General features: G+C 49.7%; 6 protein-coding genes across 6 annotated transcripts; 2 read left to right on the top strand and 4 right to left on the bottom strand.

Annotated features, from left to right (window-relative positions):
* Window positions 1-41: 41 nt before the first annotated feature.
* On the bottom strand, window positions 42-1874 carry N7443_008715 (uncharacterized protein; the record flags this gene model as incomplete). The annotated part of the gene is made up of 1 exon (XM_056888771.1): window positions 42-1874. One exon carries the CDS (start codon window positions 1872-1874, stop codon window positions 42-44), a length of 1833 nt encoding a protein of 610 aa, XP_056738073.1.
* A 735-nt stretch (window positions 1875-2609) lies between these two features.
* N7443_008714 (uncharacterized protein) lies at window positions 2610-4275 on the bottom strand (the record flags this gene model as incomplete). The annotated part of the gene is made up of 2 exons (XM_056888770.1): window positions 2610-4048; window positions 4104-4275. The coding sequence occupies 2 exons, from the start codon at window positions 4273-4275 to the stop codon at window positions 2610-2612; spliced, it is 1611 nt and encodes a 536-aa protein (XP_056738072.1).
* A 710-nt stretch (window positions 4276-4985) lies between these two features.
* On the top strand, window positions 4986-6668 carry N7443_008713 (GMC family oxidoreductase; the record flags this gene model as incomplete). The annotated part of the gene is made up of 2 exons (XM_056888769.1): window positions 4986-5207; window positions 5262-6668. 2 exons carry the CDS (start codon window positions 4986-4988, stop codon window positions 6666-6668), a joined length of 1629 nt encoding a protein of 542 aa, XP_056738071.1.
* A 252-nt stretch (window positions 6669-6920) lies between these two features.
* N7443_008712 (uncharacterized protein) lies at window positions 6921-8093 on the bottom strand (the record flags this gene model as incomplete). The annotated part of the gene is made up of 5 exons (XM_056888768.1): window positions 6921-7523; window positions 7578-7720; window positions 7784-7802; window positions 7881-7913; window positions 7980-8093. 5 exons carry the CDS (start codon window positions 8091-8093, stop codon window positions 6921-6923), a joined length of 912 nt encoding a protein of 303 aa, XP_056738070.1.
* Window positions 8094-9706: 1613 nt separating this feature from the next.
* N7443_008711 (carbon-nitrogen hydrolase family protein) lies at window positions 9707-10831 on the top strand (the record flags this gene model as incomplete). The annotated part of the gene is made up of 2 exons (XM_056888767.1): window positions 9707-9870; window positions 10024-10831. 2 exons carry the CDS (start codon window positions 9707-9709, stop codon window positions 10829-10831), a joined length of 972 nt encoding a protein of 323 aa, XP_056738069.1.
* Window positions 10832-11421: 590 nt separating this feature from the next.
* N7443_008710 (RTA1 domain-containing protein) lies at window positions 11422-12386 on the bottom strand (the record flags this gene model as incomplete). Its single annotated transcript, XM_056888766.1, has 3 exons — window positions 11422-11870; window positions 11924-12172; window positions 12233-12386. 3 exons carry the CDS (start codon window positions 12384-12386, stop codon window positions 11422-11424), a joined length of 852 nt encoding a protein of 283 aa, XP_056738068.1.
* Between the last annotated feature and the right edge of the window lie 575 nt (window positions 12387-12961).

The following is a 12961-nucleotide window of genomic DNA, read 5'->3' as shown; positions in this document are numbered from 1 at the left end:
AAACCGAAAATAACCAACACCCGTAACCCCAGCATGGTGGGTCAAAGAACCTTCGTCTTCATCCACTCACGGGTGCCGACGCCTAGGTTCAGGCCGTTGCGTTCCCACCAGCCACGGACGCGGCGGTCGGCCCCGGAGACGGCGTCTTCGAGCGCTTCTTCGATATCGCAGGTTTTGAATTCGACTCGCAGACCGCAGTCTTTCCACCACTGTAGCACGTGGTCGTGGCCATTCTTGGTTGGGCCGACGAGGACTTGGTTGTCAAAGATCATCTTGGGGCCTTTAAGCTTATACCAGAAGTCGAGGACGTGGACGTGGCCGTGTGTGCTAGCAATTCGGGCGACGCTTTCGGCGTGGCTGTATGGGATACCTGAGGCGTCCCACCATGCTAGAGACGAGGCGCGCCCAGACTGTGCTGCCAGCAGAACAGACTTACCCACTTTGAGTGGAAGGGGTTTGAGAAAGGGTGCATTGGCGGACGCTGATTTCCACCAGTCCAGGACTGCGACACGGCCCTCGGCACTGGCGGACTCGAGTGCGCGCTCACTGTATCTGAGCAGGAGGCCGGAGTGTAGCCACCAGTCCAGCACATGGAGGAAACCGGCACGGGAAGCGCCGTCCATGGCATCGGCCATGTATTCTTTGTTGGGGAGAGCGGGGGCATCGCGCCACCAGGTCAAGACTGTAGGGTTTCCGTAGATCGCAGATGCACGGTATGGAATGTTTGTAAGGCGGGAGGTTGTCCAAAGGAGATCGAGGTGGTTTTCAGTGAGGTAAGAGAGGATATCGGTGCGGGAAAATTTCACAATAAGGTGACAGGCAAGATCTGATAGTGGTTTCCATCGAGGCAGAGCATCAATTCGCTTCTTAATAGCGGCAAATGAACCGCGCAAGATCGTATATTCCAAAGAAGCTGGCGTGGACATTTTGAGTAGATGGCTCTGCCACTCCTGGGGAACGGGAATGTTGGTCGGAAGGCCCACTGCTTTGGCAGTTTCCCAGTCCCCTAACTGGTCTTCAAAGACATTCAGCCAGATTTCAAAAGGCAGCGAACAAACTTTCGTTTCCGGGTTGGGCCAGTGCTTTTGAAGATGCCGCAGCGCCTCGGCGGTGGCATTGCTAGACGCTCTCTCAGATGCACGAGTTCGTTTTGAAGATTCAGCTGCATTCGTATCGCTGTCTCCAGCAGGGTCTTTAGTCGAGGATACGTCCCAGTGTGGTAAATCTAGACCAGTCTTGAGTGATTTGTGTAGATCCTCCAGGCCGTCCCAAGGCAGCGGTGTCAAATCTTCGGGCCCGTTAGACTTCCAGAGCACCGGCTGTACAATGCGAATGCACGGCCAGAACCGGTTGATCTCGTCAAGTTGCCGAGTAGTCAATGCATGATCCCACTCGGACACGGTCATCCCGGGGATCAAAATGGCGGGTTTGACAGAGACCCAGCCGCGCAGCAGCGCCAAGGTCAGAGTGTTGGTCAACCCCGCCAACATCGATCCCAAAGCGCCCGCATCAATGGGCGCAACCAGCAACATGTCGGCCCACTCGCAGAGTTCGGCCGTCTTTGCCTTGAGCCACTTCCGTGCCCCCGTCTTCTTATCGAACGTTGTACTATCCACCGTGTCCATGTAGTGCGGGATTTTATTCGTGCCTGCCAGCAGGGCGGAGGGTTCGTCGGTGATCAAACGCAGTTCGAGGTATGGGCTCTGGACGAGGGAAGGGAGCACAGTCTCGGCAAAGGCGCTGTCCGTCGATAGGAGCAGTCGCCGTCGTCGCTCGCGAGGTGGTGTCGCATTGCGCGAAGAGTTTTCCGAGCGGATCCGATAACCATCTTTGTTGGCAATCACCGTCTCCTCGCTGTCGCTGTCCACCTCCATCTCACTGGTCCACGTCCCCTTTGTATTGCTCCTCTGTGTGGGTGCTACTGAATCGGACCGAAAGCCAAATGCCATGCCCGCAAGGGTAGGATGAATCAGCGCACCAAGTGTGCCGAGAGAGTTATCGCCGATCGAAGGGATGATCAGGAGATCAAGGTTGAGGTTCGAGGGAGGTTCGAGGGTAAAAGAGTAGATCGAAAGGCAAGTCGAATAAAGTAGACCAATTGGGGGATCGACTTAAGTGCTTATCCGGCAGCACCGATTTTTTGGTTGTCAATCAGGCTAACTATCAAGCGGTGACCAGAAATTCAGTCAAAGAGTCAATCCGCAAATAATCGTCGTCCTCGGGGTATTCGTGATGTGTCTAAAGTCTTGGAACTGCGGTGGAACCTCTGGCCTTCACTGTCGATCTTGGCGGTGAAGCCGTCTGCGTTGGCCAACTTTGACTCGACTTGGATCTTGGTGGGCCCTCGCCACCTCTCGCCACTCTCGGCCCGTCTTTATAGCTGTAGAAGCTCGCGGGATCAGGAGATGCAGATGGGGAGAGATGCAATGTGATGCCTAGTGCATCCAAGACCAATGATACGATCCGAAAAGACCCTTCACACAATGCGGTTAGAGGCGGAAAAGCCGTGCAGCAGCACGATCCTGTGATTGGCGTGGTCAAACTTGTACCAAGACTCTATTTCTATCGTGCTAAGTACATCTATATAATTTGTAACATTCGACTCTAGCTCATCGTCGAGACATGTTGTTATGCAGCTTGTGCTCCCGCATCGCAATGCTGGACAGTGCTCCTAAAGCAGTCAATCCCAGCAGTGTCAGGAAGACGCCACGCAGAGACACCATGTAGGCGTCCAGAACGCCTGGTTTCCAACCTGCGGGGAGGTTCTTAATCTCATCCAGGTTGTTGCGGATACGTGAGATAATCTCCGCCGCATGTTTGCGCTCACTGAAACGAGACCAAAGCCCGGTCTTCAACGTGTTCTGGAACACCGCCGAAGCAATTGTGATACCGATAGTACTTCCGGTGCTACGGAAAGCATAGGAAGCCGATGTCACGACGGCGTGGTGTTGATGGTCCACGGCCGAGATCAGCGCCACCAGGGTCACGGTGAGCATGCTGCCATAGGCGGCTCCGGCTAGAAAGAAATAAAGGAAGGGCAGCCATGTCGGTGTGCTAAGATTCAATGTAGAGATAAGCCCAACCGCTACCACCTGCAGAGCCATGACCACATAGTTGAGGGTCATGTAGCGGCCCTTAGCGCGCATTATGATGCCGCTACCAAGGGATCCGACAGATGTACCGATAGCCTGCGGTATCAACCGCACACCGGCCGCGGTAGCCGAAAGGCCTTGCACCTGGAAGAAGAGAGGCAGGTAGAAGAGGAGACCGAACGTTGCCATGGTGGTGAACCAATTGGTCAAGCATGCCGAAGCGACAGTCCGATCCAGCAAAAGCTTCACAGGAATGACGGGCTCAGACGCAACACAGGCTTCGACATAGATGAAGATGCCGAGGAATACCGCGGACAGTGACAATGATGCGAGAACAATCGGGTGGGACCATGGCACCTGGTTACCTCCGGTGTTCAGTCCAAGCAGCAGTGTAACCAGTGTGAGGACCAGAGTAATTGCACCCAAGAAATCAACACGCTTGATCCGCGCCTCGTCTGTCTCTTTCACGGGTATTCTCACTTTCCAAATGACAAGGAAAGTTGAGACCACCAAAAAAGGTATCTGAATCAAAAAGGCCCATCGCCATCCAAGCGTATCGTTAATCCACCCGCCGAACACCCCACCGAGGCCCATTCCAGCCCCAAAACAGATGTTACCAATGCCCTGCCAGATGCCTCTCTTCCGAAGAGGCACCAAATCGGAGGTCACGAACGTTGAAATCGCCGTGAGACCGCCTCCGCCAACTCCAGCAACCACGCGTCCCAATATGATGGCCCACTGGGTGTTCGCCAAACCGCAGATCAAGTTGCCGATGGCGAAGAAGACGTTGGAAAACACTAAACCCCAGCGACGCGAGTATATATCGGTCAATCGGCCGCTAAGAGGTTGACAAGCGGCATTTGAGATAAGGTAGGATGTGGCCAGCCACGATAGCAGTGAGAAGGAGTTGAAGGATGAGGAGATGGGTGCTGACAGTGTCGCGACAATCGTTGAATCTGCAATGAGCTTTCATTAGTGTGTATTCCATTACTCCCATTCGCCTTAACCTACCAAGAGCAGCAAGGAAGACTCCTAGCCAGATGCTTCCCAGGGTGATGACCAGCTCTTTGGTACTGATTTCGTCGGGCTCCTGGCCGTCCGAGCCCGCGGAAGCGGTGTCAGCCTCACGAAGCAGAGGGGTCTGCTCCGAGGCACGAGCTCTCTCGGCGTCGGCTGTAGACATTAAGGTTCAGTCTTGGCCGATCCAACAGGAATTGAAATGCTGTTAAGTGTTTCCGGGGACGAGTTAGAAGGTAACAGAGAAGAGGCGCAACACTCGGGCAGATCCCGCGTGGAGACCCGCTTGCGGAGAACTCGGCGAACTAAGCTCGAGCACAGGCCGTCTCTTGCTCTGGGTGATAAGATGGATTTAAGTGTTCGGTACATTCTGTAGACGCGATAAAAACACCCGAGGCTTATTTATCTGGTTGGATAGAAGGTAAACATAAATCTGTGGTCGCTACTTAAGACACTGCAATACGAGAAATATACATGGTCGTCTGCACAGCAAGGAGAGGAAACCCTTCCTCAAAAGAGCTAGGCAGGGTCTTTATTGAACCAGGACCTCCTTAGAAATATTTCTGTCTATTTGAGTTTAGTCCTTTCAATCTAGAGTGCCCTTCAAAGCCGAAAAGCGCGTTCTCATGATCACAGATTAGTTCCAGCATGGTATTTTAGTTCCACATCTGGGACAGACTGCATGAATGATTGCTACGCTGACACCTTCCGAAGCTAGTAAGTAACAAGTGATCAGCAAGGCCGATCTTCGTTATGGTCAATAAGCACTAACTTTCGGCCCCAACAGGGATACGTGATAGCAGGGCTTCTTTCTTTCTTATATGGTGCGACCCCCCTCAACCCCGCCTGTTTCTCCCACATTCAACCTCCAACGTCATGACTTCCACAAAGATTCCCTTCAGCGCAGATTACCTGATCATTGGTGGCGGATCTGCTGGTCTAGTTCTTGCCTGCCGCCTGTCTGAAAACCCAGCCTTGAGCATTGTTGTTCTGGAAAGTGGACCTGATCGCCGCGATGATCCTCAAGTCCAGAATCCTGACACTTGGCCCAGCTTGAGTGGCTCAGACCTGGATTGGAAAATGAAGATTATTCCACAGGTCAGCGTTGGTAGCCCTTCGATTTGAGCCTCGACTGACAATCTTGAAAACCAGGCTGGCCTCAACAACCGCGGTCAGGATCACCCGGCAGGAAAGGTCCTGGGTGGATCTTCCGCAATCAATGGACTGGTATATTCTCCACCATCACCTGCCGGCATAGATGCCTGGGCAGAGCTCGGTAACCCAAAGTGGAACTGGGAGACTTTCCGACCGTACCTCCAGAAGAGCATCACTGTGACATCTCCCGAGGGCGTGCCGCATCCGAAGAGTGAGAGCCATGGGAACATCAAAGTGACATATCCTGCCTTGCAAGACAAGATCGCATCTTCACTTCTTGAAGGATGGAATGATGCTTTCAAGTCTCAGGGATACGGGTTCAACACCGATATTCTGGCAGAAGACAAGACAATTGGCACTCGTGCTTACACTGCCACGATTGATCCAGACTCGGGTTTGCGCAGCAGCGCAGACAATGAATATGGTGCTGTAGCTGCGGCTCGTTCAAATGTGACCATAGTCACTGAAGCGACGGTGCACCGGATTTTGTTTGACTCGCGGGGAGAGGATGTCACAGCAGTGGGTGCAAAGGTCACCTTCAATGATGGCCACACCGCAGATATCACTGCAGTCAAAGAAGTCATCATGGCAGCTGGTGCTTTCCACACGCCCAAGCTGCTGGAACTATCCGGAATTGGCGGTAGAGATCTATTGAACGAACTGGGAATTCCCGTGGTGATTGATCATCATGGGGTTGGCGAGAATCTCCAAAACCATCTGATGAGTGTCCTTCCAGCCCCTCTGAGCTCGAATGCAGGCCTAGATGGTATCAAGGCGGGACTTAAAGCACTCGCATTTGTCAGAATTGATGCCGAAGAGCAAAACAAGCTTTTTGCTACTACCAGATCTGAACCTGAGAATGCATCTGAGAAGGCCATCCAATCAATCATTCAAAGCCCCAACGAAGCATCTGCATCTATCTTCCTAGCCGTGAGATCTGCAAGTCTCGCTCTCTTGGGCGCTATTACAAGCTTCCCATTCTCACGAGGAAGTACGCACATCTCATCGGCTGATTTTGATGCAATTCCCACTGTCAACCCCGGCTTCCTGTCTAACAAAATGGACCTTGAGATTCTTGCTCGACATGTTCGAACCCTGCATGAGCTGCCTACTTCCGACTCCTTGAAGCGTTTCTTCCAACAGCCCGAATCCAGTCTGCCTGGTCTGGAAGAGATCAAAAATAAGCTGCGCGCATCGGCTTTGACTACTAATCACAGCTGCGGAACTACTGCTATGCTTCCGCGCTCAGATGGTGGTGTGGTAGATCAGGACTTAAAGGTCTACGGAACAACAAACCTGCGCGTGGTTGATGCTAGTGTGTTTCCTCTGATTTCACATGCAAACCCGATGGCGACTGTTTATGCCGTGGCGGAGAAGGCTGCAGACATTATTCGAGGAAATTAGCCGCTTTCAATGATTGTATCACAAGCTGAGAGCAATATTGAGACTGGCCGACTGTGCAGTGAACGACCATGGCGGAAATAGATTCCCACAAGTGAATGCAAGGCACTAGATTATTTCCTCAAACGTGCTAAAGTAATCTTCCTCATATTTAGCGGTGGATAGGCGGATAGTTTGATTGGAAGTTTGAAGTCCACGTAGATGACTGACTCATGTTCCTGATCAAATGCAACTATATCTAGGGTGCCTTCTTGTTTAAATAAACCAAGGAACAGCCAGTTTCGACTCGAAGAATAATAAATCCCAGGATTTGGACCAATTAGGTTGATTGCTGCTGCCGTCACAGTCTGCAGCTAGATCTTCCTGTTTCCAGAATGACTGAATAATATCTCTCATGACAAAGACGTTTCCAATTTTACGGGCCTCGTCCATGCGGTCCAGCATACGGAGGATTACCAATCTTTGATCGTCCGAGTTTGCCTCACAAGCAACGATGAATAAAGGCCACGGACTTGTGCAGATTGGCAAACGGTCCAGTATCTCGAAGGCTTGCTTCAGGTAGACTTTTCTCTCCCGGTGCCTTGGCAAATAATATGCATGCAATCGGTGGTGGTATAACAAGGTCGCTATCCGGTAGAACTCGGCGGTCAAAAGGACCTTGGAGCGTTCCTCGACACTTATGCCGTGGGACGAAAGATCGTCTGTGGGATCCAGACATTGCGTTAGGCCGACAACTTTTCGTTCCAGGATGAGGGCCTCTGTGATGTCGGGAGGACGTGCTATAATGATACGTCGCATTTCATTCAAGCAGTGAATTGCTTCCAGGACTTCTAGAGAGCATCCCAGAGATCCAATGATCTGACACCGAAGGTTAGATAAACCGGGGTAGCAGTGGGTATTAGCAAGACTCACGGCGGTTTTATCGAAGCTGTCATCTTTTAGAAGATCAATAGAAGATATTCTGTGTTTCACAGGCAGTAGAGGCTGACTGAAGGCCCCGAGAACTTCGTGGTAAAGGAGCCATGTGTACAAGAATTGATATCGTAGCTTCTCTCCTGAAATAGTGATCATATGATACATTATGGTTTTCGCTCCGTCGAGATGAGAGTACCAATTACCTTCTGTTTCGTCGAAAACCTGTAGTTCATCGTCAGGTGAGTAATTCATAACCGTTCAGAGTAGCAATGCAAATATCGCGTGCATATGCTAACTTACACTGTACACACAAAGCATCATTGATGCAGCAATCTGGGTATTTATTATAGGTGCACCTTGATAAGTTTCTGATGACAGTGACAACGATAGACACCGTACAGCCTTGGCCTTGAACGGCAAGGCAGCGGTCGCCCCACCTCTATGAAAGGCGGATACTGCCAGAATAGCGTTAAGAAGAGCTAGCGAAGCAGAGCTGGAGAAACTCAGGGCCATCGGTATGAGTTCGGAGCGAAACCCATTGGTCGTGTCGATCGTGGATATCATACGCGATATTCGACATTCATCTTGCACGCAGACTTAGAAGCAGGTTACTACTTTGATAGAGCGAGAATATGACGATGCTCACAGTATTGCAGAAGACTTGGCTCACTGCCAAGTAGTTGGGGGTAAATAGAAATACAGGCAGAAGGCTGGACAGAAATGTTGCGAGCCGAGTTTACTCGAATGAAAAGGTCATAGATATTGGGCAAGCGAGGCTGACGCAGATCATCGTAGGTGGTGTTAAGAAAATGCGATCCTTTGGAGACCATTACGGATGGAGGACAATAAGAACCAGTACAGGTGGCGGGCCTAGACCGAGGTGAAGGTGAAGATGGAAAGGGAAGTGGCCGTCTCCTTCCATCAGGCTGGTCTGGCCAAACAAGTCGCACCCCGTAACCAAGGCAATCTCTCCGGCTACGTCGGCAGTTGTCGCAGGATGGAAGACCCCGGTCACAACCAATCTTGCGCCCTAGCACTCATGCAGGCCGTAATCAGCAACACCACCGAGACTAAAAGTAGTAACCTCTCGCATCAACGAGGAATAATAAGTGCGGCAAACTCACTCTTGCATGTCCAGCAACCGTGCTTTCCCTTTTCGACTGGACTGGCTTCGGCTTTTTGCTTTGCAGCTGTTTTCATGGCCGAGATCGCTATCGTCTAACAGTACGCGCAAGTGAGGGGCTAGTGGAAACGTCGTTTAGATGTCAGCTAAAAGTCACGTGTAGATTTACCCGGCTCTATAAACTATCACGGTTACCACATAGTCTCGCCTGAGACAGGGTGACCAGGCCTTGACCTTACAAACTCCCCTGGCAGGTGTTTCCGTGCACAGGACTAAAAGCAATGCAGGCGCGTTGGAATCACTGCCTGGCAAACAACATATGGCCAGCTGAGAGCTTGGTAAATTACTGTAGACGCCAGAGACTGAGTTATTCAGCATCCACCCGCTCCTCACGTTTTATCTTAAATGATTTACGGAAAGATCTCCCGAGAGAGTTCCCTGTTTACTAGGTTTTGGTTGAAGGAGAGACATTAACGTTCCACTTTCTCGTAGACTCAGAGGTGCATGTAATTACTATCGTCCGATTCACGGCTCTTTATTACCATGTTTCTCATCCAATTTGTGAGATGAAGGATCATCGCAAACTCCATTTCAAGCGTCACCAAGCTCACGGCTACCATGAGGGTCACGCAGAAACCAACCCCGCCACTATCGAGGACTGGCCCCACATAGGTCCACCATCTTTAGGATTGGCAAGCATTTTACGAGTTATCCTGTGGAGATTGTGGATCATTTCACAGGCAGGCTTGTCCGAAAGAGGTTACAATTTGCAGAGTGGAAATACTTTGCGATCAAAGGACTCTTTGCTTGCCATCCAAGGAAAGAGAATGCGATCGCGATAAGGACTGGGTGGAGGAGAGACCACCGTTGATAGGGCTAGTCGGTGATTCATATTTTGTGAGATGGAGCGCTTTTGTTAATGATCATTTCGAATAATTCCCCGCTGGAGTAGTTATCACTGCCCTTTTCCACACATTCAGAAAAAAAACAGTCCCCTCCGGATATGGCTTCATTCAACTCAGTTCGGGTAGGAGCCGTTCAAGCAGAGCCCGTCTGGCTTGACCTGGATGGCAGTGTCAACAAAACCATCAGCCTCATTGAGAAGGCGGCATCAGATGGAGTCCAGGTTCTTGGATTCCCCGAAGTGTGGATTCCAGGTTATCCATGGTGAGTGCAGAAATGGGGGTTTTTTCTCTTCCCTAAAAAGTATCCCCCAACTTCCAATATCCAGAATCCCATTTCGTGTTCCTCTCTATCATCCGTCAAATCGGGCTTATCAAGGTTTCAAACTAACAGCCAATGTTGTGGATGGTCTAGGAGCATGTGGACTTCCGCGGTCATCAACAACACACACATCATCCACGAGTACATGGCAAACTCAATGCTGCGGGACTCTGAGCAAATGCGACGTATTCAAGCCGCTGTTCGGAAAGCGAAGATGTTCGTCGTTCTCGGATACAGCGAGCGAGAGGGTGCCAGCTTATACATGGCCCAATCTTTCATCTCCCCTGGAGGAGAAATTGTGCATCATCGTCGCAAGATAAAACCAACCCACGTTGAGCGCACTATCTGGGGAGAGGGCCAAGCCGAGTCGCTCAAATGTGTTGTCGACTCTCCATTTGGCAAGATCGGCGGTCTCAATTGCTGGGAGCATCTCCAGCCACTGCTGAGGTACTATGAGTACTCACAGGGTGTCCAAATCCATGTGGCTAGCTGGCCAGCCGAATTCGAGATGCCAGACCCGGCAAAGATTAACTGGCTCTACCACGAAACAGCAGAGGCAAGCTGTCGAGCGAGCCAATTCATGGCTATTGAAGGCCAATGCTTCGTGCTCGTAGCAACTCAGGTCCTGACCGAGGGAAACCTCGAAAAAAACAACTTGACTGGGAATCCGGTAACCAAGACGCCCGGAGGTGGGTTTTCCATGATCTTTGGCCCCGACGGAAAACCCCTGTGTGAGCCGATTGATGCAGGGGCTGAGGGTATTCTGATGGCAGATGTCAACCTCCGAGACATTGACTACCCCAAGGCATTTATCGATGTTGTTGGGCACTATGCTCGTCCAGACCTGCTTAGTCTGTTGGTGAACCCGAGTGTGGATAATCATGTAACCATGATGCAAAAGTAGTTAATGTTCTGCCCCTGGCGAGCCCGCTGGGTGACTACATTTGTCCGAGACTCAGCATAATGGACTCTTAGCTTCTCATTGTGTCCGACTAGTAATGACTGAGACCCAGAGGAATATTAGGGGTTATAAACAACAAACTACTAAGAAATATTTGGACAAATTGCACCTATTTGAATCTGCGAGTTGCCTAGAGGCAGAAGTTCTTTAATATTGCAACAAATGAATACAATCTTGAGATAAACCGGACAGATCATAACAGTACAGATTACTTACTCCAATCACCCCAATTACCCGGTGTGAATCCTAAGTACAGTGACTCACATAGTGATTACATGGTGACTTACACGAAAGGCAATTCTTAGAAGGCTTCGGATTCTTCTAAGCTCCCAAGGAACGAAAAATCTCAAAGCACCAAGTTTTCGCCAGGTATTGATATCGTACATTCTCGGGCATCGCTGAAATTTTAATTTAAATAAATTCTGTTCTTCCTGTTCGTCAAATACTCCACTAAATCAAACTTATCCTTCAAGCTATGCAATAGATCGAATTGGATGCATTAAGTGATTGGAATGTAGAGGGATGACTCGATCTTACATATTTCTATATCCGGTGTCATTCATCATCTCCAAATCTTCTCTTTCCTCGTGGTTTTGTATCGATTTTGAGAGAAGCTTGCTTGGGTGGAATACATTGAATAGGATGCAGCAGAGGAGCATCAGGGATGCATCAAAGATGTAGACGAAGGGTTCTTTACTCTGAAGATACCCAGTGCTTCCTTGCACGTACTCCACTACTCGATAGGCGGATCGGATCAAAATGAGAGCGCTGCCGATATAGAGAACCGCCATATAGCGTGACCATGGGATGTGAGACTTGACTTCCATGTGCATCGGCGAGGCAAGCATGCGGCGATGGAAGATGACGGAGACTGTAATAAAGATGCTGAAAGAGATGACTTGGACAATGAGACCTCCAATTATTACGTTGTTACCTGTTTTCATGCTCGATTCCGATTTTGCCGTCGCAAGTATACCGCCACCTTGAGTTCAATAAGATCAGAGAGACTCAGAGTGTGGGGTTCAGGGGTCATACCGCCACTCTGCATCAAGAAAGACACAACATCACCCGTCACAAAAATTTTCGTCAACCATGATGGCCGGATTGGTGAGTTCGAAGCGCCATTCAGAAGTCGAATAACACGTCCAAGAATCATGTAGATCGATGCTGCGAAGAGTGATGGTGCCACTAAGAGGAGCAGCTCCTGGATAACGTAGGGCATGGTTTCCCAATTCGGACTTTGTTTCGCGCTGATGTATCGTGCTACATAACCAACAAGCTCAACTGTTCGGGTAAATACCATTAGGGTCGATCTCAATCAAAGGTACAAAGGAAGAGACCTACAGCATCCACCTATGACAAAAGGTGTAAAGAACCAACTCTTATTGCGAAAGACCTGCACGAGGTGCATCGCTGTGGAAAGAGCAAACATCACTGCAAAGGCTACCGCTGCTGAGGTTGATGGGTCATATTCGTATAGCTTATACGTTCCAGCCATTGTGTTATGTGCGTTGGAATCAGGTTGAAAAATAAGCGATCTATATGTTGATCAAGATGGGTGTAAATGAAACAATTGAAAGATAGACATAGTGGAGGGCAAACCTTTTGAGTTATACGCAAGCCATAGTGCCATTTTCAACTTAAGTGGATCAGTGTGTGTTGAGCTTCGTGTCCTGAAGTAAATAGATAATATTGGATCTAACAGGCAACGATGGGGTTTCACCGTGGACTAGCTACGATCCATTTAGGCAATGAAAGTCGCAATGATGGAAAACTAAGCCTATTTAAGTTAAGTTTACGGTAACCGTGGCCGACAAAAATAGTTTCCATGCAGGATCTTTGCCGCACACGGATAAAGTTACGAGTACGAAATTATAGTATGCGCTAAAATTTGTTACCGAGCGACTGACTCCACTTGCACTTTTCCTATTATGGCAAAGGCTACGAATACGAAGCATCCCAACAAGGGTTCGTATACGTACTTTAAACCAAATGACAAGATTAATGAAAGATTTTCTCCACGTTTTCTCATATATTTAGCCACATCTCATCTAGTGTCCCACGACTTGAATA

Source organism: Penicillium atrosanguineum (assembly GCF_028827265.1).
Source record: "Penicillium atrosanguineum strain IBT 20685 chromosome Unknown utg000007l_segment0_segment0, whole genome shotgun sequence".
Taxonomy (NCBI): domain Eukaryota; kingdom Fungi; phylum Ascomycota; class Eurotiomycetes; order Eurotiales; family Aspergillaceae; genus Penicillium; species Penicillium atrosanguineum.
The sequence above is the reverse complement of the archived record's forward strand: the minus strand, read 5'-3'. Positions and strand labels throughout refer to the sequence as shown.